The sequence below is a fragment of the Amphibalanus amphitrite genome, unplaced genomic scaffold (genome assembly GCF_019059575.1).
Source record: "Amphibalanus amphitrite isolate SeventyFive unplaced genomic scaffold, NRLGWU_Aamphi_draft 000041F_arrow, whole genome shotgun sequence".
NCBI lineage: Eukaryota > Metazoa > Arthropoda > Thecostraca > Balanomorpha > Balanidae > Amphibalanus > Amphibalanus amphitrite.
In genome coordinates, this window is record NW_024881537.1 from 178,023 (window position 1) to 201,248 (window position 23,226).

At 47.8% G+C, this 23,226-nt stretch overlaps 2 protein-coding genes across 5 annotated transcripts; both read right to left on the bottom strand.

Annotated features, from left to right (window-relative positions):
• Nucleotides 1-2,160: 2,160 nt before the first annotated feature.
• On the bottom strand, nt 2,161-14,459 carry LOC122375499. Of its 4 annotated transcripts, none has more exons than XM_043354923.1 (7): nt 14,386-14,459; nt 8,904-9,018; nt 7,882-7,999; nt 7,467-7,605; nt 5,008-5,251; nt 3,533-3,705; nt 2,161-2,785 (listed from the first exon to the last, which is right to left on the bottom strand). In XM_043354923.1, exons 2-7 carry the CDS (start codon nt 8,944-8,946, stop codon nt 2,393-2,395), a joined length of 1,110 nt encoding a protein of 369 aa, XP_043210858.1. In that variant the 5' UTR covers nt 8,947-9,018; nt 14,386-14,459; the 3' UTR covers nt 2,161-2,392. The 4 variants fall into 4 exon arrangements, with proteins under 4 accessions (XP_043210858.1, XP_043210850.1, XP_043210867.1 ...); XM_043354915.1 differs by lacking the exon at nt 14,386-14,459 and adding an exon at nt 10,041-10,093; XM_043354932.1 differs by lacking the exon at nt 14,386-14,459 and adding an exon at nt 9,653-10,054.
• A 2,262-nt stretch (nt 14,460-16,721) lies between these two features.
• On the bottom strand, nt 16,722-18,505 carry LOC122375513 (lectin BRA-3-like). Its single transcript, XM_043354958.1, has 4 exons — nt 18,406-18,505; nt 17,804-17,957; nt 17,352-17,469; nt 16,722-16,963 (listed from the first exon to the last, which is right to left on the bottom strand). Exons 1-4 carry the CDS (start codon nt 18,467-18,469, stop codon nt 16,817-16,819), a joined length of 483 nt encoding a protein of 160 aa, XP_043210893.1. The 5' UTR covers nt 18,470-18,505; the 3' UTR covers nt 16,722-16,816.
• Nucleotides 18,506-23,226: the final 4,721 nt, after the last annotated feature.

A 23,226-nucleotide genomic window follows, 5' to 3' on the forward strand; every position in this document is an offset into this window, starting at 1 on the left:
GCGTCCCTGCCTTCCAACACATTTGATATATGTTACGGGCCATATGCTAACTCGGGCAGTATGCAAACTACCCGGGTAGTATGCAAACTACCCAACAGCCCGGGCAGTATGCATACCGCCCGGGTAGTATGCATACTACCCGACCCCTTGGGCAGTATGCATACCGCCCGGGTAGTTTGCATACTGCCCGGGTAGTATGCATACTACCCACCTTTCTTCTCACGGGCAGGATGTTTACTCGGGCAGTATGCTGACCGTGGCTCGTGAGGTTAGTTAATGCAATTGCTTTCATACTATGTCAATGACAGACACTTCAACCCGCGCGGGGCCGCGCTCGGCGCCAGCCGTGCCGTTTTATTTGGGGGGGGGGGGGGCTGAACACCCCTAACTCGACTCCTGTGCCACTGGGCGGCACAGGAGTAAACTGCATGTAAGATGCGGTAAGCGGCATTCAAAATAACATAAAAAATCATGGGAAAAACTCCAGACATGTTTTAGGTCAGGCCAAAGATCAGGTCACCAGAGGTCGTCATCAAAGGTCAATTTTCATCTTTTTAACATTTTTACAAATCGGCTCACGAGCTCGGAAGCTAGCAGAGCTAAAGCGCCGCAGAAATACGCATTCAGTAGCTCTTTTAACGCTTTCTGGAATACGCCCTCAAAGTTGACCTAAGTTCAATGGTGTAGCCTCCTGAGGGCAACAACGCTTAAAAAAGCTGTTTTTACGATTTATTTTACGGCAAAATTAGTTTACCTTAGATAGGCACGATATTGCGCCTTTGCCTGCATCGTGTTCCTCTCGTCGAGACGCGTCGAGTTAACTATAATTTGGCTTTTGAGACCACTTTAAAATTTGACCTAAGGTCAAGGTCATGACATGACATGAAAAGGTAATTTTGGTTATCAGGCAAACCTTGTCGTCGACTTAAACACATCTAAGATTGTTTCCATCGCTCGAATACGTCTCCATAAAAAGTAATCTTAAAAAAAACTATTGCAGATCTGTTATGACCTGACATGACCTCATGGTCATACAGAGGGGTCACCACAAGTGCAATTTTCCGATTCAGTGTGTGGTGTTTACATAGAACCCGATGTTTGAGAGCGTTTAGAAGGACTTTTATCCAAAAAGGCATCTTTCAACTTTCTCCTGTCAACTTCTAAGAGACTGTGCAAAATTGGCCTGACCTTAGGTCATTGGCTGGGCGTTGAAGTTCCAATGCATGCATTTTATGCATACTTTTACTGTTTTTGATCGCTGAAAGTTTTAAAGCGATCGTTCAGTCGGGGTAGCTATGGCGAACAAGTTCTAACTTTTCTGGGGTAAAGTCACTTGATCTGCCCTGTAGTAACCTGACCACAAGAACTTGTTACGCCTTACATGCAAATGGTCTCATGCAGCATTAGCTATTGAAACTGTGCTTACGCCCTCTACATATCCAGATGCCAAATCAAAGCCAGCGAGTGATGGAACTATAGAACTGTCTTAATTTCAGATGAAAATGACTTGTTGGCCGCTGGCTAATAAACAATGAAATGCTGGGGAAAAAATTAAGTCCCATTCTTATTCCCATTCTTATTTTATCCTAAGATCCTTCAATCGATAAATTGCGTTTGACGGCAAAACAGATTTCGTAGGCTACGTTACTCAGAGAGCCATTTTTATTTTTAAAGTGGACATGGAATACACAACTTCAAGACGAGAAGCGGGCAGTATGCAAACTGCCCAAGCTTTTGGGCGGTATGCATACTGCCCAAGGGGTCGGGTAGTATGCATACTACCCGGGCGGTATGCATACTGCCCGGGCTGTTGGGTAGTTTGCATACTGCCCGGGCAGTCTGCATACTTCCCAAGTTAGCATATGACCCGTAACATATACACATTTGAAATGTATTTCGCTGCTGTCGCTGGTTGGACCAGGGACGAGACGCAGAGTTAGTAATGCTGGGACTCGAGGCGTCATGGCCCACGATGGTCCATAATGTTTTACAAACGGCCAGTTACCATTGAGAAGGGTAGCACGCACACTAAAGGCACGAAATCTCGCAGGCATGTACCACCTTGCTGTCGTCAGGGATGGGCATTGTGCAATGTGAAAACCTCTCCGTAGCACGAAGCATGAGACACTTCAAAGGGCGAGCAGAGCTACTGCAATGGTCCCATTCATAGTATAATGCATTCGGACAAATGAAACAATACACATACATCACTCGCTCATTTCGGTGCAACTCGACATGTTACACTAAGAGAATATGTCTGCATTCTGGAAGTACTCCACTCACTGCACTGTTTCTGCGTTCGTTCGAAGCACAATATAGAGCACCAAGGCGCCATCTATGGTCCGTCATATCACTCTCAGTTCAGGGACTGTCCACCGGCGGCGCCACCAGCCTACCTCTGCGCAGCTCCCTCCCCGGCTCCGGCGGCGCCCTCTCCCGCTCCTCCGAGAGTATCCATCTCGGCGATCAGCCAGCGCCGGTGGTCCACCTCCTGGCAGAGCTCGCGGTAGCGGCGCGCCAGCTCGGCGAACTGCGGCCCGGCCGCCTCGTTGGCGCTCAGCTGGTGTTTGGCCGCGTTCAGCTGCGAGTCGAGGCGGCCGCTCTCTGCGCGCAGGTGGCGCGCGGCGGCCCGCAGCGCCGCCAGGCAACCCTCCGTGTACGTCTCCACCTGAATCTGCAGCGTCAGCTGACGCGTCTTCAGCAGCATACCCTGGATGCTGCTCGTCAGGTGGTCGATGGTTTTCCGCTCCAGCTCCACCTTGTGCTCCAGTTTGTGCTTGTTTATCTGAAACAAATTAGGCCCGTGCTGTAACTCTCCATAAGCCACTTACAGCGAGTGAATCATCAGTCCTCACGCCCTAGTACCTATCGGTGCAACATACAAGGTAAGGTAACAAACCAATAACCCCGCACGTCACAGCCAAGTAAAACAGAAATATGATTTTGCGCGAGTTTTGACTCCTGCTACTTCCACCTGACATCCAGCCAACATGACATATATTCGACCTCTGACGGCCTCACATTCACCCGACGGTCATTTGAACTATATAGGCTCCTATTCTTCGACATCCTGCCTTTCCTGAGACGATTACTCTCAGACAGCCTACCAGCTCCTGGTAACCCCGAATCCTACAACATGCTGGCATTTCTCTGTCACCGCCATGCTTACACTCCCCTTAGACCCCCGTATTTACCAGGTTCAGACCCTAAGATCCCTCTATTTACCATGTTCAGACCCCCTAGACCCCCAGCAACTTACCAGGTCCAGACCCCTAAACCCTATATTTCCAGATTCAGACCCTGGTCCCCGATACACCTCTATTTACCACGATCAGACCCCCTAGACTCTCAGTTAACCAGGATCAGACCCCCTGGCCCCTAGACCCCTCTACTTACCAGGTTAAGACTCCTAAACCCTGTATTTATCAGGTGCAGACCCTGGTCCATGGGACCCTCGTTTTACCAGGATCAGAACAGAACCCCTAGACCCTCTGTTAACCAGGATCAGACCCCCAGACCCCCAGCAACTTACCAGGTTGAGCAGCATCTCCAGCTGGCGCGCCATCAGCTGGCTCTGGCGCAGGATCTGGGTGTCCCTGCGCTCCAGCACGTCCGCCAGCTGACGTGAGGTGGTGTCCCGCAGCTGCTGCAGCTCCTCCAGCTCCGACGGCAGCCGCACCAGGCGGCCAGTGACGTCCTCAGAGTCTGGGGAGGACACGGGTGGCGTGCTCAGGTGGGGGCCAGCGGGGACGGGTGCTGCTAGAGCTGTGGGCAAACATCACACAAGCATATTTCCGTGGGATGAAATCCATCTAGAAATGAAGCGTAGTTAGACATGTTCACTGTTCAGGTTTACAATGGATACCAGCTATTTAGCATCGAGAGGTTGTGTGACACAAAGCGGGCACATGTCGCGGCAAGAGATACACCTTGCTTCTGCCCATTTACAGGGGTGTGCGCTAGAATCCGGAAAAAAAAAACTAAGGGAAAGAACTGAAGGCGTTTATTTGGTATCGCAAGGTTTCACTTCAAAAATTTTACTTTTATAGCGAAGACTAATCCCTCCTCTGTACTATCGTTCGACTCAACCCCCTCCAGCTCCAATCACAGCCTCCACAGGACGCCGGAACCTGCCGCAGGCGTTGGTGACCTGCTCCCGAGTTAAATTGGCCACGGCCTGGATGAAGGCGGTCTTCCGGGAGTCGAAAGTGTTGTGAGTTCCTTTGTTGGACTCTCTCTCAAGGACGCCCCAGAGATTGTGGTCGCACGGACACAGAAGATCTTCTCGTAGGGAAAGAAGCGGATCCGGCCGGCAGCTCTGTGCTTCAAAGAAGTGATGAGCAGCTCACATCTCCGAGTCTCCTGGTCTTTATGACTTTTGAGAGCATCTGCCTCACCTCGAAAACGTAGCTCATGATGTCGGAGATACTCGTGAATGACACGAAGAACTGTTGTCCTGCGCAGATTGAGCCTTGAAGTCACCTTCTGCATCGGCAGGCTCGGACCTTCTCCAAAAATGGCCTCGGGCTGCTCCAAGAAGTCCTTATTCCGCTTCCGAACCTCGAATCGGCCCTGTTCCTTCCTCTTGGGAGTCAGAGACTCACTCATCGTCTCTTCAGACTCTTTGAGCAACTTCGCAAAGTCATACACGGTCAATTTACGGAACTGAAAGAAGTCCAAAATTTCCTTGGGCGCGCGGCCGCAACGGAGGGCCACAAAAATCGCGGTGCGGCGCTCTAACTCAGAGGACATTTCTACTTATTTTGTTTCCGATCGAAGGCGACTCAAGTCACAAACCTATGAGGAAAAGAAGAGTGATATATTTAAAAAAGTTTATATGATACACCAAGTTTAAGTTTTTCCGGATTCTAGTGCACACTGCACACCCCTGTATGTTCGAGTCATCAGACCATGGCCCACACAAGCAGCATTGTCGATATCTGAAAATTCGACAAGTCACCACCCATTTCAACAATACACGCCTTTTCCACAGCCTGTCAATCGTACCTTTGTCGTCTGCGCAGACGGCGGCGGCGCAGCGGCGGCCCAGTCGGCTCAGCTGGCGGTCGAGGGCGCGCGGCAGACGGGCCAGGGTCTGTCGGCACTCTGCGGAGGGCGCCAGCTGGTCCGGGGTCAGGCCCAGCAGGGTGGGCTCGTCCTCCGAGGGGGCTCCGTCCGCGGCCGGGGGTGACAGCGGCAGCGCGTCGGCCAGCTCGGCCAGGGAGAGGCCCTCGGCGACCGCCTCCCGCAGCTGCGGCGGGCGGGGGAAAAGCGGCGGTCAGAGGGGCTGAGCGTGGGCGGGTGCGCTGTGAGCCTGAGGTGGAGGTGGAGTCTGAGCCCGGGAGAGCCTGAGGTGGAGAGCGCGCTCATTTATAGCGAATTGCTAAGTGTAGCGGTCAACTGTTTATTGCTCTCACAGGTCACGACACCAGCGCCACCAGTGGCCGCTCCGTACACTACACCTCCCCACCAAGTTGCGACATCTCCTCCCCTTCAAGAAAAGAAACATAACCAAAACGTGACACACCGCTGTCACACACTCAGCGTCTCTGCCTCGGTCTACCACGCATACGAATAACTGCACCCGCGCGGACAGTGTCACGCGGAACATGAGACGCCTTTAAATTATTTACATGGACGACGACAGTTTTCCCTTCATTGTCTTCGATACGATAGTTGACATCAGACATTTTCTGAACGACAACAAAAGGCCCCGACCATATGGCTTGAAGTTTAGGCGATACACCTGCTTGCCTGATGGGGCGTTTCCAAAACATGTCTTCGCCTACCTTGAGCCCGCGAATTTTTACGTGTTTTGCAGCATCATAGTCACGTGCTCGCTTCGCCGCCGCCCGCCGCGACACATCACGGGCTCCCGTACGCACATCGGTCAGCCTGCGCATCAGACCAGAATCCGCCGCGGACCGCATGCTCGAGTGCATGGTGTCTATCGGGAGCTGCGCGCGCCTGCAGAACACCAGCTCAAACGGAGTCGCTTGCGTCGTTTCGCACACCGCGGTGCGATAAGCGAATGCTAACGCCTGCAAGTGTTTGTCCCAGCACTCTTTTTGCTCGTCTACGTACGATCGAATCATATTTAAAGATAGTGTGCCAGCTTTTCCTGGACCGTATGGAGTTAATGGCCCAGATAAGGAGAACCGGATTTTTAGAACTTATCCATACCTTCAAAACTCATGGAAACGTCTTAAATTCTTCAAATTTTGAGTACCCCAGTGCGAAATTCGCCCCGACGGGTTGTCGGTCGTACCCCAACCACATTTCACACCACTATGAACAATAAATGCACGCACTGAAATCGCTATTACCGATATGCTCATCCAATCAAGTTTCGATAAACCCGTTCATCATCATCTCCTGCGGTTTCGAACACGCCTGTTAGGTGGTGCGGTAGACCGCGCCCAAAGCCAGGGCCCCTGTTACGTGAGGTAGCCGAGTCGGGGCAGCGTGCGCTGACCCAAGCCGGGGCCGCGCGTCCTCCCGGTGTCATGTGATAGCCCGGGGCTGCCCGCGGGGATGCGGTAGACCGCGCCCAAAGCTGCGGCCCCGGCTTGGGTCAGCGCACGCTGCCCCGACTCGGCTACCTCACGTTACCGGGGCCCTGGCTTTGGGCGCGGCTTCTGCTCATACTTTGTGGTGCGGTGGTGGTGCGTCGGGCCGCGCGCTCTGACTTCGTCGCAAGAAAAATGCGTCAGCTGATCATTGTCATTTCTGCCACTTGCGTGTGGTGAAATGGGGTCATAACTTAAGAGACGGCTTTTTCATATCAATTATTTTACATAAAATCATATTTCAAACCATAAATAATGTTCGACAGCCAAATAAAAGAAACAACACCAATACAGGCTTACAGTTTAAGGCTCGACATTGTGTTGTCTACGATTAGACAGCTGATAACTCATTCCCGTATGTCGCAACTCTATAATGACCTTTGCTTATTGTCACATGTGCGCCGCATTCGCGATTGTTGCCGACGCCTGTTTGCAGGTCAGCCCACTACAGTTGTTATACATATCGAAAAACCGATAAACTTTTAGGCGAAAAAGGCACTATTCCAGGCCCATTTTTGATTTTTTTTGCGATATTAGGTAAAAACAGAAGCTTCTTATCCTAAGAAAAATAAAATGGAAAATCTTTCAAAGGTGGCACACTACCTTTAACAGAGTACGATTGAAGCGTTCCACCAGTCCGAAAGGGCGTGGGTTCGAATCCCACCGCTGCCACCAGATGTAGCGGTCAACTGTTTATTGCTCTCACAGGTCACGACACCAGCGCCACCAATGGCCGCTCCGTACACTACATAAGTGAATACGTTTGTAATGCCATGCACCAAGCTAACCTGTTAATCAAAATTAGCACGAGGCACTTCCACCGATACTCCCCTGAACGCCTCCGTTGGCGCCGGTCCGAACCCCCGCACCCTGCCTCATCATGGCGCCGGGTCCCACCTGATCGTCGGCGGCCGTCTCTGCCGCGGCGGGTCGCACGGCCAGCTCCTCCAGCAGCGTGTGCAGCAGACGACTCTCGTGCCAGGAGCGCATCTGTTCGGCTAGGCGCGCCCGCTCCGACCGCAGCTCAGCCGCCACACTGCGGCGGGAGACGGCAGAGGTCATCGGTGGGGCTTGTAAACACAGGTGAAACCGAATACTGATTGGTGGGGTGAAAACTTGAATGAAAATTTAACGAGCAAAAAGACTTGCATCCTCCCTCCATAAATAACTACTTAAAATTAAAAGATTTCGATGCGTGTGATGAAAATACTTCTAGATCATTCATCTAGTTCATCTAGTCGTCATACCACGTCCATACACTCCCAAACTGTGATCAATTTTATCCCGTCAGCTCGGAGCACCAGTGACCCACCTGCGAGAGGTGCCCGTCTCATCCACATGATTGGCCAGCGTTAGCAGCAGCTGCGTCAGCTCCGGGGTGTCGCGGGCGTCCTCCTTCCGGATCGCAAGAAACGGGAACGACAGGTGCACTGTCGCAGTGGTGGTATTGTTAGCTCAGAGGTACAGGGAAGCAGAGACGGTAGCAGGGCTTTATGGTGACAAATATGGAACACGTTACCTGATACCGCTAACAAGGCTGGACAACAATTCACTGGTGATGATAAATTAATAGTTATTGATGGTATGTTGATTGGTACGAAAAAGTAAAAGGTATTCAGTATTTTACCACATGTTGCCGAAGCGTCATTATTCTTTTCCTCAGGTTAGTTGATCTCTAAAAAGTTAATTTGTTAATATCTAAAAAGTTAATTTTACCACCAATAATTGGCCAGGTGTGTAGGTTAGGTACCACCCTCAGCAGACTACGTGGTAGGCATACTTTTTTCACAAAACCGAAAATAACTCAAAGGCTGTTATCAGTCGGTCGGAACTCAATGCAAATAGATGCGTCATGCTCCACTCCTTTGATTGGGCCTATCACTAAACAAAGTATACGCCTTGTGTGGCAAGATAAGGCAAAGTTTGCTTTGGGGGCTTGTTAGCCGGATGGAAAACGAATATCATGATAATGCCAATCTAAGGTGCGGAGTCTCGCGCGTCTTGCTGTTACGGTTTCCGAGTGACTGATAGCATAGCATTCACGTTATCCTCGGTATTGTAAAAAAGAATACCTACCACGCCGTTTGCTGAGGGCTGTACATCAATGTATGTGATAAAACTGCTGAAAAATATCAAATCATACATACACAACATCTATGAAAAGGTATACACTTATCAATTAACATCATAGGAGCAAAGCTTTACCAAATTAGCAGCAAAGTTACATCGTGCATGTGCGCTGAAGTCTGACCAAAACATGGCCAGAGTTCAGGGAAGCAGAGAAGGCAGCAGAGCTTCAGATTGATCAGATCAGAAGGCAGCATGCCAACTTACGTTTCTGGTAGATATCATCTGCTGTCATATCAGTGGAGGTCATTTCTAAATTTCACAGATGTCCACAAGTTAGTTTCACTTGTATTGTATACACCATTCACCAGTCAAAGAGTTCCTGGAGGAGAAAATGTAGGCATCAACATCAACAATCTATGGAGTATGGTTTACAAAAAATAATAGGCATTATCATGCAGATGTGATGCCTAAATGATCATACTATGACAATGAAGCATTGTTGTGGAAAAGTGTGAAGTGTCATAGGTACATAATTCAAATACCTAGGTACTATATCACTTAAAATAGGACTAAAAAGCTTTGCACATCACCTGACCTCAAGCACTCAAACATAAATATATAAAAATAAACAGTTAAACATTAACATATGGCGTTCACAAATATGTTCAGAATTTTGTTCAAATGTTCTGTGACAGTTCAAAAATGTGTTTAATGAATGTGGATTGCAAACTATTTTCTGATCTTCTACCTAGTTTGAAGCTATCGAGGCTTCAGGCTAAGCAGCATCAACGTATGGTGACCTTATACCATAATTTATTGTACAGTGCATTGTACAATGTACATCGGTTTGTTGTGATTGGCAGTTGCAGTCATTACGCTACCAGCTATAGTGCTAATCAAGCTATTATGAAATTGAAATTGTGAAGCACTACAAAAGAATCTTGCATGTCAAGACAGTAATACTGTCTTGATCCAATATTCACTCACTTCTTGAACATCTACTCTTAGCTTACCTCGGTACCATGTAACCATGTGTGGTTCCTCAATTCTCGGAGCTATACCTATTAACGAAGTCTTGCCTCGTGCCTTCAGCCAGAGCAAGGTTTCCAGTGATAACAAGGGGTTGTGGTGGTAGGTAAGCCTGGAGTAGGTGTGAAATGAGTGCAAGTTTGGTTATATAAAGCAAGATTTGGCTGTTCTTATTGCTTTAGTTGACTTTGCAAATAAAACGACTGTGACATTCACGACGCAGAGGGACAGGTGCTTTTAGATATCTCATGTAGCTGATATTGGTCAAAGCAAAGCAACTCAAACTAAAATAACATTGAAATCAACTTCAACCGTAACATCTAAAAATTCAAATAAATAGCATACACCCGACATAATAACGGCAGCACGTACCAGGGGGGTTCGCTCCCGTGCCTTCAGCATTACGAAAAATGGAAACAACCCGTGAGCAGCATCAGCTGCTCACGTATATGTTCAAGGAAAACAACATGTAATGGACTGCTGACGACGGCCCTCTCCACCAATCAGCGCTCGGCATCTCGAGCGCTGATTGGCTGGTAGCAAACGCGTCATATGTGGGTCTCATTTTTTTGCGATCAGTGAACGCGTTATTTAATACACAGTGGCCTATGGAGAATGGCACACGGAAATGAAGGTCAGTGTTATATTGCTTCGTACATGCGAATGGGGGTATTTGAGTGGCATTTGACACCATTTTCGAAATCTACAGTGAATTTCTGATCGACTCATGTATATATTTTTATGAATTTGATAGTATTAGTGCTACATAGTCGGTGTTTTATGTTGGTGTTGTTTCTCTCGACATTTGTCTTGGACTTTTATCATATCTTTTCTCGAAAATGCTTGCCATAACCAAGTCTAAACTGTATCTGTATAATAGATAATTTGTGTTGAATATGAGGAGAAAGTAGTTATGACCATTCTGCCCATCAAACTGCCAGAAGGTGTTCTTGTAAGGTGATTGATACTTCAGTACGCGTTGCAGATGTGGGTTTGACATTAGCATTGTTGTTGTAACCCCACTTGCTCTAATAAAATGGAAACATGGGGTTATGCACCCACTATTGCACAGCCTGGTATCAAGCTGGTTGATATGTGGAGGATAATGAAAGCATAAAAACTTTTCTTAAGTGAAAAGGAGCGTTGCGTCTTGTGACTTTGTCAAGTCATTTTAAATCAAATGATTGTGATTGTAACTTTTACTTCAATTAATTATTGTTGCTAGTTTTGACCTTTTTGATCATCAAGTTTTATGTGTACCAATTTCATATGCTTGTGTAATGTCTGTGCGGCTTTGTGCAGTGTGCGTGTCTTGAAACAAACCAATTTATTTTGTACCTTTTTGTACTTCAACAAATGTATGTCAAAAGACAGAAATGTCATGTCTTTTATCATTGACACTACTACAGCTAACTTTGCCTATATTCCTATCTTTCAGAGGCATTCAATTCAATCTGCTTTCCAGTGCAGTACCTAGGAGGCTGCAACTGAAACTCGCACAAAGGCAATCAAGTGTCACTTCATCAGCCTACAGTAACAGCCCATCTGTAATCAAGATATGGATGAAGTGGCATAGAAGAACAACCAATTCAAACAAGAAAAGGTTGTATTTTGTTTTGGACTATTTTTAAGCATAACAGAACACTACACTTGCTGCTTTTTATGTTTGCCCTGTGTGCAGTTTTGAATAATTTAACTATGAAATGCTTTTGCCCACTATTCTCTTTAGATAACCTTCCTTTGTAATGCATTTTGAGCTTACATGCATGATGTAGGCATATTTCCCTTGGCTTCATAAAACTACTTGCAAGCTTTTGTTATGGACATTGGTGCTAATATGATGCTTCAAATGTGTCCAGTAGTTGGTGAAGGGAGAAGAGAAGTAGGACAGCTGATAGCTATTACCAAAAATATGTGCTTGTCTTGTCTGCACTTCGGGCTGTTCCATCATACCCAGTAAACATGACGACGTCGGCCCGACGTCGGGCTGAGGCTCGGCCCGACGTCGGCCCAACGTCGGTTCAACCTCGGCCCGACATCGGCTGGACGTCGGATATGCCCGCATGTTCCGACGTCCAGCCGAAGTCCAGCCGACGTCGAGCCGACGTCGGGCCGAGATCGTTTGCCGAGGTTGACGAGATCGTTTGTCGTTGGACCGACGGGGCCGACGTCGGCATGTTTATTGGGACAACGCGCCAAAAATATCAACCGGCGGCGGGATTCGAGCCCCCCAGTCGCCGACGTCGGCCTGTTTACTGGGACAACACGCCAAAAGCATCAGCCGGCTAGGGGATTCGAACCCCGTGTCATACGAACGCTACGTTAGTGCGCTAACCACTACACCACGCAGCCAGGTAACGAATGGGGTTTGTTTTGTTGGGTTATGCCCTTTCGGTCTGACAAGACCATTTCAGAGCCGGAAGGATCATAGGATGGAGACATTGGTCTTCTTGGCGAGCACCCTGGGTCCAGTTCATATAGAGTCCCTGGTCCCAATGCTGTTACGTGACACTTATTGGAAAGGGCGACCCCACAATTGATTCATATAGCCACTCTTACACACCTGCACCAACGTTTCCCAAAGTGTCCCTTTGATAAGTGGCACTTTGGCAAAGTGACACTTGCCGACTGGCCTTTCTATACATGGGCGCGGGAACCGGGGGGGGGGCAGTGGGGGCAGCTTGCCCCCCTAACTTTAGGGCCGTGGGGCTGTGCCCCCACAACTTTAAGACGGAATACCGCACTTTTTTTGCAAATGTTTTCTTTTTTGTTGAAAAAGCCAAAAGATGAAAAATAAGTGGCCTAAAACCGTCGAGAAAACTAAATTTGGGGGTACCCTAGGTTGATCTCTATCATGGTGTGCCCCCCAGTCTAAAAGTAGTTCCCGCGCCCCTGTTTCTATATGAACTGGGCCCGGCCCTGGTGAGTTGCCGGGGCTGAGCCTGACCAAAGGATAGGCCGAGCAGCCCCCAAGCACTCACCGCACCCGGCTACGGGCGAGCTCGGCTTACGAGCAATCCCAAATGGGATAAAGTTTCCCGTGCAGTCCGGATCAGGGGGTTGCGGCGTGGAGGAAGATTTGAGTTTCCTGAGGATATTTTGAATACAGAAGCTCTTTATGAAACATGAAACATGTATTTTATATCATTTTAACGGTCAAAACAGCGGCCGATGTCGGTCCGACGTCGCCCCGACGTCGGCCCGACGTCGGCTGGACCTCAGCAATTGATCTCGGTCCGACGTCGGCCCGACGTCGGCTGGACCTCGGCTGGACGTCGGAACATGCGGGCATATCCGACATCCAGCCGACGTCGTGCCGAGGTTGGACCGACGTCTTGCCGACGTCGGCATGCCGATGCCGAGTTGCCGACGTTACCCCGACGTCGGCCGACGTCGGGCCGACGTCGGCATGTTTACTGGGATATGCAACCTCTTTTTACCTCCTTGAGTTAAAAACACCTCATCTTTTGTTTCTTTTCTGTGTGCCAATTGTTTCCGTGGTGCTATAAATGTCAAGTTTGAAGTTGGTATCTAAGTGAGCAGAATGTGCATTATTTCAGTCCGTCTTAAATCATTCGTCTTGAATTATATCCCTAACTGACATCCTGTTATTTGTCCTGCATTTGTCCTCCGGCTTTAGCCTCAAACCAGCCCTGCTGAGCTCTGTCGCCGGCGCGGTGTGTCGCAACGTGCTGTTTCTCCACTTCAGCCGACAGCTGCTAGAAATCGTCCTGTGCCATGCGCCATGCGACACAGCAATTGTAAGCTTCAGGTCACATTCGGACTGGTTGGCTCCGCGTATGTGCATCCGGCCGGGTGCTAGTCGATATCAGGGACGTGGGTCGGACTGTTGTGGCGGCGTGCACTGTGGTGGTTGAAGTTGTTGTATTTCTGTCAGTGAAAAGCATTAATACATAACCGTGGCCGCAGCCCAATGTTATTGTGAATTTCAGAGGGAGTGGCCAGTCAGGAGGGCCCCATGTGGGTATGGATCCAGTGTCCAGTGGGATTGGCTAAGATTTCCGGCGATTGATAAACGCTTCTATGAAAGTAAACCTATTGAGTTATGAGGGGAGGTCACGTGACGGACCTGACCTTACTAAACTCTTGTGAAAACACGACACATACGAACGATAAGAAACCGACGGCTCTTCTTTCTGCCAAGTGTCATCTTTGTGTGAAGGATTTCTTGGCACTGAGTGTTCAGAAATTGCATTGTTTTTGGACTGTGCAGAGGCTCACGAGCGACAACATAGGTCAACAACCTGACGCACCTTAAATATGCGACCTGTACCAGAAGATCCAGCTTGATCAAAAGATTAGACGAGTCAAATTTCAGCTCTTTAGCTTAAAAGAATTTTGAGCTATCTTAAAAACCGTCAGTGTGGCACCATATCGCCTCCCCGCGCGGTCGGAAGGTAAAAGTTCGCCGGCTCTAACTAAACAAATACGCGTCGCATCGCAAATTCATTGACGGCATTCGAAGCGTCCTTCAATTTACTTTCGAAACATATCCTAACATTAACATTTAACTGCCTAGCGCAATCTCCAACAAGCAAAAGTTCCGTGCACTCATCCTCATACAGTGTTAGCGGCCGCCGGCCGCCGGCCGCTGACCCACATTCGCGTCATCAGGGAATGCTGCAACTAATTTATTGTTTCCAACTTTTTTCCCGGAGCGTTCTACCTGGTTTATATAGCCTTGGCACGTACCTACCTTGAAACAAACATCAACAAAATCAAATAACCCGCGAGTCAGTGTTCATACACACAAAGCACAAGATTATACACACAAGTTTCTAGGCAACTAGTTGTTGCGAACTTGCGAACGGTCATTGGCTCGCGTGTGGATGTAGGAATCTAAAAAGCAGACTAATTTAGAAGATGACGTTTTGATATGAAATTTTTAACCAGATGTCTTATTATAATTTATTTTATCATTCGAAAGAATACTTACGTGAGGCTTTCAGGCAGGTGTCATTTACTCTTTTAGGATTTACATCCTAGAATGTGGTTAGTTAGGTATGTCTGTGGTTAGTTATGTCGTGGATGTCTAAAAAGCAGACACGATTAGCAGACGAGTCCTAGACAAGTAGGTAGTAGATACATACATGATCTGAAACTACTGGCCAGTTTTTTATACTTTAATACACCAATTGATGCGCTCTCACTCGTCTTCTGAAAGGGCACCATTTCTTATTTGTTGGATCATTTCATTTAAATAGAACAAAACGGTCCTGCAATCAATGCAAAGTCCCAATGGCTTTGCTCCAAAAATACCTACCTGACCGCGAGCGTATTTACAAATTGCAACCGAGCTCCGCCGTGGGGTAAGGACACCGCGAGCGTTGACCGCGATCAGCGATGCTATGGCTATGCTCCGTGATTTAACCCGCGCCCTGCTGGGGGTCCTGGATTTCCACGCCCTGCTGGGGGGGGGTGTTTGAACACCCCCCCTTGTAACTCGGCTCCTGGGCCACGTAGCGATACGCGGAAGGCGGCGTTCGAAAGAGCGTCAAAAATAATGACGAAATCACTTCGGTCAATTTTTTGGTCAGGTCAAAGGTCAGGTCACCAGAGGTCATTGAAGGCAAAATTTCGCCAATTTCCAGGTCCAATGTCGAAAATTTCCAAGAAGCCAACGCATAACTCGGGAACCAATAGAGCTACAGCGCCGCAGAAAAGCGCATTCGATAGCCCTATTAACGCCCTTTCTGAGTAATTCTCTCAGATTTGACCTAACGTCAACGGTTTTGCCTGCAGGGGGCAAAAACTGCAAAAATAACCGATTTTTTCGAAAACAGTTTTTCTGCAATAACTTTTGACCCAAGCCATGTACGAGCTTACTTTTACCGGCATCGTGTTCCTCTCGTCAAGACGCATCGAATGAACTATAACTTGACCTTGAAAGGTCAACTTGAAAATTTGACCTCAGGTCAAGGTCATGACCTGACCGGAAAGGGTCATGTTGCATATCAGTCGATCCGTATCGTCGAGCTGAACACATCTAAGGCGTTTTCATCGCTCTAGCATGCCTCTATCAAAAGTTATTTGCGAAAAACTGTTAGATACCATTCGTGACCTAAGATGACCTCAGGGCATAAACAAGGGTCACGGACACCATTTTCAAGTTCAGTGTGTCTAAACCATTTGTAATTCGGTGTTTGGGAGTGTTTATAATGTCTTTCATCCAAATGAGGCGTATTTCAATTTTCTCCCATTGACTTATAATGGGGAGGTCGCAAAATTGACCTGACCTTAGGTCATCGATATCGAAATTCTGAGATATACATTTTGTACATGCTATTGCTCTTAGCAATCGCTGAAAGTTTCAAAGCGATCGGTCACTCGGTGTAGCTATGACAGACATTGAAAGTTTTGATGAGGTGAGGTCACTTCAAGTGACCTGGTGACCTGACCTTGAATGACCTTGGTCTGAAATTTTCACAACATGTGTAGAATTGATGTATGATAAGGTGTACCAAAAACGGCGGCGCTCCGCGCCGCCGTTTTTGAGATATTCGCGAAAAACCACAGGGGGGGTGTTCAAACACCCCCCCCCAGCAGGGCGCGGGTTAATAAACTATATACTAAACGAATGTGGCCAAATTACGCCCTCCGCATCCTGGCGAAGTTGGCTGAGACCCCCATCCGGCCTCCGGGCCAGTAGCGGCGGAACACCGTCAATTAAGGGGGGGGGGGGGCACTGCCGACTTTTGGTCCCATTCTTTCCATGCAACGCCCATAGGGCTAATGTTAAATTTTAGCATGCCAAAATCAAGCAAAAAATGCCAAAATCAAAGGTGGGCACGGTGCCCTCCCCGTTCCTCCGCCTATGCTCCGGGCGCGGGCTTGCGTGAGAACTGAGAAGACGCATATAGACGTATTTTCGGATGAAGGCTTACCTACCTTTTGGTCAAATGGCTGCGAATGTTGCTAAGGAGCATGGCCTCGAAACATGCGTCTGCATGGCATTTCCGTCTTTGTACCTATAGAGACGTAAACCATAAAAATCGACATCAACGCACAATACATAACAACTCACACACTGGATTCTATTCGTATTCCGTTATATTTCGCATCTGCCTCTGCTCTAAAACCATGTAGTTCCATCATTCAAATGTGATATTTCTGTAGCACCCCAGCCACTAAGCCGCGACGCTGGCCACCTTGCAGACAAAGTGTTTTTCGTCGTCGCAGTCCTCGTCGTCCCACTGGCCGGTGGAGCTGTCGTAGTCGATGTGGGCGCAGTCCTGGTCAAACCACAGATCGTCCGGCTGGCCCCTGGCCCAGTACTGCAGGACAGGAGAGGGGTGATCAGCAGCGAGGGGGTCCGGCTGGCCCCTGGCCCAGTACTGCAGGACAGCAAAGACGGGTGATCAGCAGCGAGGGGTGGGACAGATCAGACACCTACCTTGTGGGGCAAGCTACGCGGTGCGTAAGAAATAGTTAGCAGTCGGCACGTGGAAAAACAGATAATTATTCATGGTCGCCCTGTCTGAGCGGGCCGGTAGGCGATGATCGTCAGGTAACCTATCATGCTCGCATGCTTAAACTCCGTGACTTATTAATCTAACTCATATTCAATAACAGAATTAACGTATTCTATTAGGCATTCGACTGAATCGATAAAAGTTTGTATGATGGCTAAGTTGAACCATGCAGAAGCATGCAGTTCATTACCAGAAAGTCGACGGGGTCGCCGTTGCACCAGCTGAACTGATCCTCGTGGTCCCGATCATTGAGGCCGATCCAGGCGTCCTTCCCGGAGAACGTCTCCGAAATGAACGAGTTCTCCTCACTGGCGGCGATACAGAGTGATATTTGTATCGTGGTTTGTATGACAGCGGATGACGGTTCACGTCATCCACTGAAAAACAACTCCAATTTTTATTCATCCCCACAACTTCTTTCTAGCATGCGAATAAGTGAGTTTTTATTTTAATTTTCGATAAATAAATCAACAAAAAAGTCCTGCACCTGCCCACTGACCTAATTAATATCTATTATGCTATATTATGCTATAAAACGTTGGGAACTTCTATTCCTAACATAACAATGTGAATTACACGAAGTCGTCCCCATGCCCCGCAGAAGCATTACCCGTGCCAGTTACGGTAAGATTTAGTGCTCACAGGTGGTGGATGGCAGCCAGGTCGGCGCCCGGGTACTCGGTCTGACACGCCTTCCTGGCCTCCAGCCACGAGGTCCTGAACGTGGAGAACCAGTAGCAGTTGCCGTCGTACTCTCTCCAGTCGAGGTTCAGCTCGGCCGGACACGCACCCTCCGCTGCCGACAGGGGAACGGCACAGGTCGGTCAGTATAGATATTGGAGTAAAAAAATAGATGTGTGCATGACTACTTTGATGGTGATGCCTAATGACAAAAGGCGTTCATATTGGTAACAAGGCACTCATCTTGATCTTTTTGACAAAGAAACATTATACTCGTAAATTTAACTTCCATCATACCTCTGTAGCTATTTTCAGTAAGACGTTAAGAATAGAACAAGGGAAGAAAGAAAGAAAGAAAGAAAGAAACAAACAAACAAACAAACAAACAAACAAACAAACAAACAAACAAACAAACAAACAAACAAACAATAATCAATTATCAAACAAACATACATACAAATGGACAAGCAAGCACACATAGTTTCACTCGACAAACATGTCTACTGTCTATCAGCGTCAAAATTGTCTTTTCCGCTGTCTGATGACCTCTGACCCGACCTGACCTGTGCTGATCGCGGCGACTACCACCAGCAGCGTGGCGGCGATCCCAGCCATCGCAGAGGCCATTTCGTCTGTTCGGTGGATAAAATTCGACTGAGCTGCGCCGCGGAGCCAGTGGTGCACTCACGGAGCGTGAACAGGTGGTGTCCTTCCCAAGGAAGAAACGGGACTATCGGCAGCTGCTGCAGATAGCGTAGCAGCTAAATACTGGCCAGAAATGTGCGCGAGCATGATGCGACGGTGTGGTGTCAAGGGCGAGCACACAGCTTTTTAAAATCTGGCGTAGATATTTTTGAAACATCAAGTTAGAAATTCCTTTTTTTATTAATTGTGAGAGGTGACGAGAACAAATGAGCTGGACAGATAGTAAAGATATTCTGACGCTATTTGGTTTTTGTCATCTAAAAACATAAGTAAATGAGCCTTTTGAGATAGTTCCTTCTTTTACTTTTAGATACCGTCGATGATGAGTGCTGCCAAGAGTCAACTGCTAAGGGCTCATGTTGGTTGATTTGACTGAAAAATGGGCCTAAAAGCGAACCTATAGTGTCGAAGTACCTACCTAACGCGATCTAGCACGTGAAAAATATGTCTGAGTATCGATATGTACTGTATGAGTAAAGAAGTCATTTGTATCCGTCGCCATGAGATGGGTCGATAGAATTGCGCGCGGTGTGTCATCGCATACCGGAGCACCTATAGTACGGGTACAGGTACAATGGAAAGCTTAAATTGAAACTGCGCTTAACCCAGCACCGCTTGGGCTATTTCAGTACCCATGAGTCCATGACAGCCTGGGGAGGGGTCGGATCCGACCCCCCCCCCGGTATTTCGAGAACAAATGGTCGTATCGCCCCCCAAAAAATTTCCATTTTTATTTTTGACATAAAAATGCACTTTTCTAGACGAGCTTTGTCCCAGGAATCTAATGCTGCTATTTATATTCACATGCGATGTTCAGAAGTGCCTCAAATTCACGAAAATGTGTATGACGTCACCATGCCCTATACATGTTGGAGTTATTTTTTTACAATTTGGGGTAAAAAATAAAGGTAGAAAGTTTAAGTTTGGGACATCTAATGTTCTAATTAAGCTCTATAACATGTGTTCCGGTTTTAAGAAAATTTTAAAGAAAAAAATGATTTTCTCACCTGTTTTTCAAAAATATAGTTTTTGAATTTTTGGGGTCAAAAACGCATTGTATGGGAAAAGTGATATACCCATTTTAAAGAACTCGTTGAGCTGCGTCTATTCATGCCCTTAAACCGCGCATGACTGGTGTATTTTCCATAACGCGAGTGACTGCACTGAGGGGAGGGGCTCTCCAGAGCCCCCCTCCTATCTCCGAAACTACTGGGCTGATCGTCAAAATTCAAACGGCGTCTGATAGCCCTGAAAAACTGTCGGGCGAAACCTATTTTCATTGACCTCAAGGTCACCGATGACGTCACAGGTCAGGTCAAAGTAAAAATTATCGGCATTTTTGCTTGTTAACAATTTAGGCTCTGGGCGCCGGCTGACAAGTCCGATCAGGCTCATTTTTGGTTTACGCACTCCTTGATATATGCCTTAGATACCCTGAGGGTACCGACTACCGAACTTTTAGTTCGAATTTTTCAGGTCAAGGCCAGGTCATCCTAGGTCACGAAAATTGTATATCATATATCGGTCACGTGACGCATTTTTTATGGTCACGTAGATAGTGGCGTATTCAGGGGGGCCATGAATTTTTGGCCATGAAATTAACAAAATATCTCTAAAACGACCAGGATATAGTCATTCGAATGACTGAAAAAGTAGCGACTGTTCTTATGACGTCACAACATTTTCGGTAGGGTAGACCGGGGTAAGGCGCACCCGTTAACGTTTGACTCGTGATAGTGATTAAATTAGGGGACAACGAAGGACAGCTTAGCGCTCAGGTCAAACACTGAACATTTGTCTTCATAACCCCACGGACAAAATTCATGACTCACCCACTGGTAACGTGTCAAAAGGGAAAAAGTGATTAAAAAATTAAATGGACGCTTTGCCCCGGTACCGGGGTAAAGCGCCCCCTTCCGAGGGGCGTGAAAACAAGCCCCTGCTGTAGCTTTAGCACGGCGGTACGTATCTAAAAATTGTTGTTCGTGAACTGTAACCCAGAAATCAAGTTTGCGCTAGCCATATTATTGGCAGATGACATATATTATTGGCAGTAATGACACACAAATTTACCGCATATGTAATGATCGTATCCGCTGACGCGCCATGGCATGGATAAGAGATTGGACCAAGGTATTTACGATGCATGGCCAGCCCAATGACTCATCAAATTTAACCATGCATCATAGTATAGTCTGATCAACGCAGTCAAATGCTGAAAATACGGATACGCCAACTGGACAAACCTGTTCCCGTGGACAGCTGTCCAGTGACCGTGAGAAGATAATCCTAATCTCACACACAAACCTGTTTGAAATGCTGCCAGCCTGCCATTCTATCGTCGCTCGTGCTCAAAAGCTGTTTATCGACATAATCATCACGATAAGCTGCAGATTGCATATCTTGCAGACTTTAAAACGCCTCGATAAGATGATCTGAGTAACTTTGCAATGGGAAAATATTGTGTGCACCCAGCGGCTACGCATGGGCCGACCCATTGACGCGTCGAGATGGCGTCCCGGAAATGCCCCGATTACGGCACGCCTTCCGTCCGGCCGATTACGCGACTGTGCCGTCATTGTCCCCGCCCGTCCCGCGCAGTTTATCAGTGTTGTTACGGCACTCTGACACTGGTCTGGCCAGCCCGTGCGCTCGGAAATGCCGCAGGGATGTGACGGGAAACTGCTGGGACCTCTGTAGCGCTATTCGTGATGCATAATGACGTCACGTGAACGTCTGGGAGCGTTGGAGTTTCTCTTTCTCTGCGTGTTTTGGAGCGAGATTTAGCACTTTCCAAAACCAGCTTGGTATTGCAAAGTGGAAGCTGAGAATGGCGATAAGTATTCCTTTTATTTATGTGCTTATGCATGGAATTGCTTCAATTTGTCATCTATCGCTTCATTTGTTTGTCGTTCTTGGTTGATATCCACTACCATTGTTATCCTAATAACTAAGAGGGACTGCAGAGCGGCACTAAAAAATTGTGCATGAACGTTTACCTCAGCCGGCAGCACGACTTCACACTTACAGTTCACCCAGCCTATTATGAGGCCGAGGTGGCTGAGACGTCTGATCCTGGCCGGCAGTCTGACCGACCGGGCATTGATTCATTATAACATTTAGTATCACAGCCACTTACACCGTTTTCGTATAGGTTTAGTGCGACATATCCATGTTGAGCAACGGAGCCGTTGGACACCTTGTGTGTATGAGGTAGAGTCTTCGGTGTTTGAACTCGTCGATAATGAATGAATCATGCTTCCGAATGGGAATGATTCCAAAATTGTCACGATCCATTATGTTTACGGAGGGTGGAACAGACATGTGGCATGAGCGACCATTGAGGTGAATTTATATGTTGCATGTTCACCGCATCGGATTTGTAGTCTAGACTTGTTTCACTTCTGAACGACACAAACATGAAGCTCGCAGAGCCATCGTTCTCAAGGGTTGATGCTGTCATTTTATAATTTCGTGTATCAATTGGACAGTTCGTTCAGCGACGTCGTGACCACTGAAACAGAAATCTAAACACATTGAAAACAGGGATCGTGTGTCGAATGATCGCGCTCGACCCAGGTGGTGCAGTGTGAAACCTGTCAATGTCCTGAAGCATGTCCGATGTTTCATGTCAACTGCAGCACCTGTTTAGACGGTACCAGCTCGGGGTCTTGAGTTCCATTGATAGATGGAAGGCGGTCACGCATTGGTGCTGACAGGTGTCCGAAATCTGCTCACGCTTTCACGCCTTCTAACTGAACGAATGTTCGATTTACAAGAAACTTTGTTGTGGTTCATGTTTGTTATTATCGATATCCTGTGAAAGAAATAATGACTTGAACAGCCAGTTTAAAATATTTGTGTCTGAGTCGACCAGCTTCCCGCTGACAAAAATGTCTCACACGTTTGGAGTTGTTTGTTGATTCGGCAGCACCTGTTGACACGAAGGCAGTCTGTTGGCGTGCCGGTCGCACCCACATTGGTATAGGCAGGCCGACTGCTCGGCCGGCAGCCTGGCGTGCATCGCGTCCCGACTTCCCTAAAAAGCTACCGCACCGCCATCGCTGATGCAGATCTTGAGTGGTCATTATTCACTCAGGTAACGTGTTCGTGGGCTGCCGCTCGAACCGCCCTGGAGGCGACACAGAGCATTGCTGTCGAGCCAAGCTGGTTTTGAGGTTCGACGAAACCGATCGGAGCTTCCTTTGTTTCATCCATCTTCAGTGACGATCTTGGCACGTATCGCATTTGTCCATGCAATGCTGTTACGTACAAGAAAATGTGTGCGTTTCTTTTCGTGATCTTGTTACAAACGGGTGAAGAAAAGCGATGCCGACGTATGTCTTGTAGCGTGCTTCACGTCAGTACTGACGCTAAAAGTTCGGCGATCGTCGGACAAGGCGGCACGAGCATGACGCGCACAAATACTGACATCGTGATCACGGCCCACGAGCCGTGATCACGCCGTGATCACGCCGTGATCACCCAACAGCCGCGCAGTGACGTGTTGTCCCGTGCCATGCCGTGTCGCTCTCGATGGTGCCCTGCTGTGTTGTTTCAAGCCGTTGCTGAGTTCTGTATCGTGTACAGTCCACAGCAGAAGTAATGTAGGGTTTCAGTCATGGGTATGTTCTGCTTCTGAAGCTTAGGAACGATTAGCCAGACTACAATGAAACATT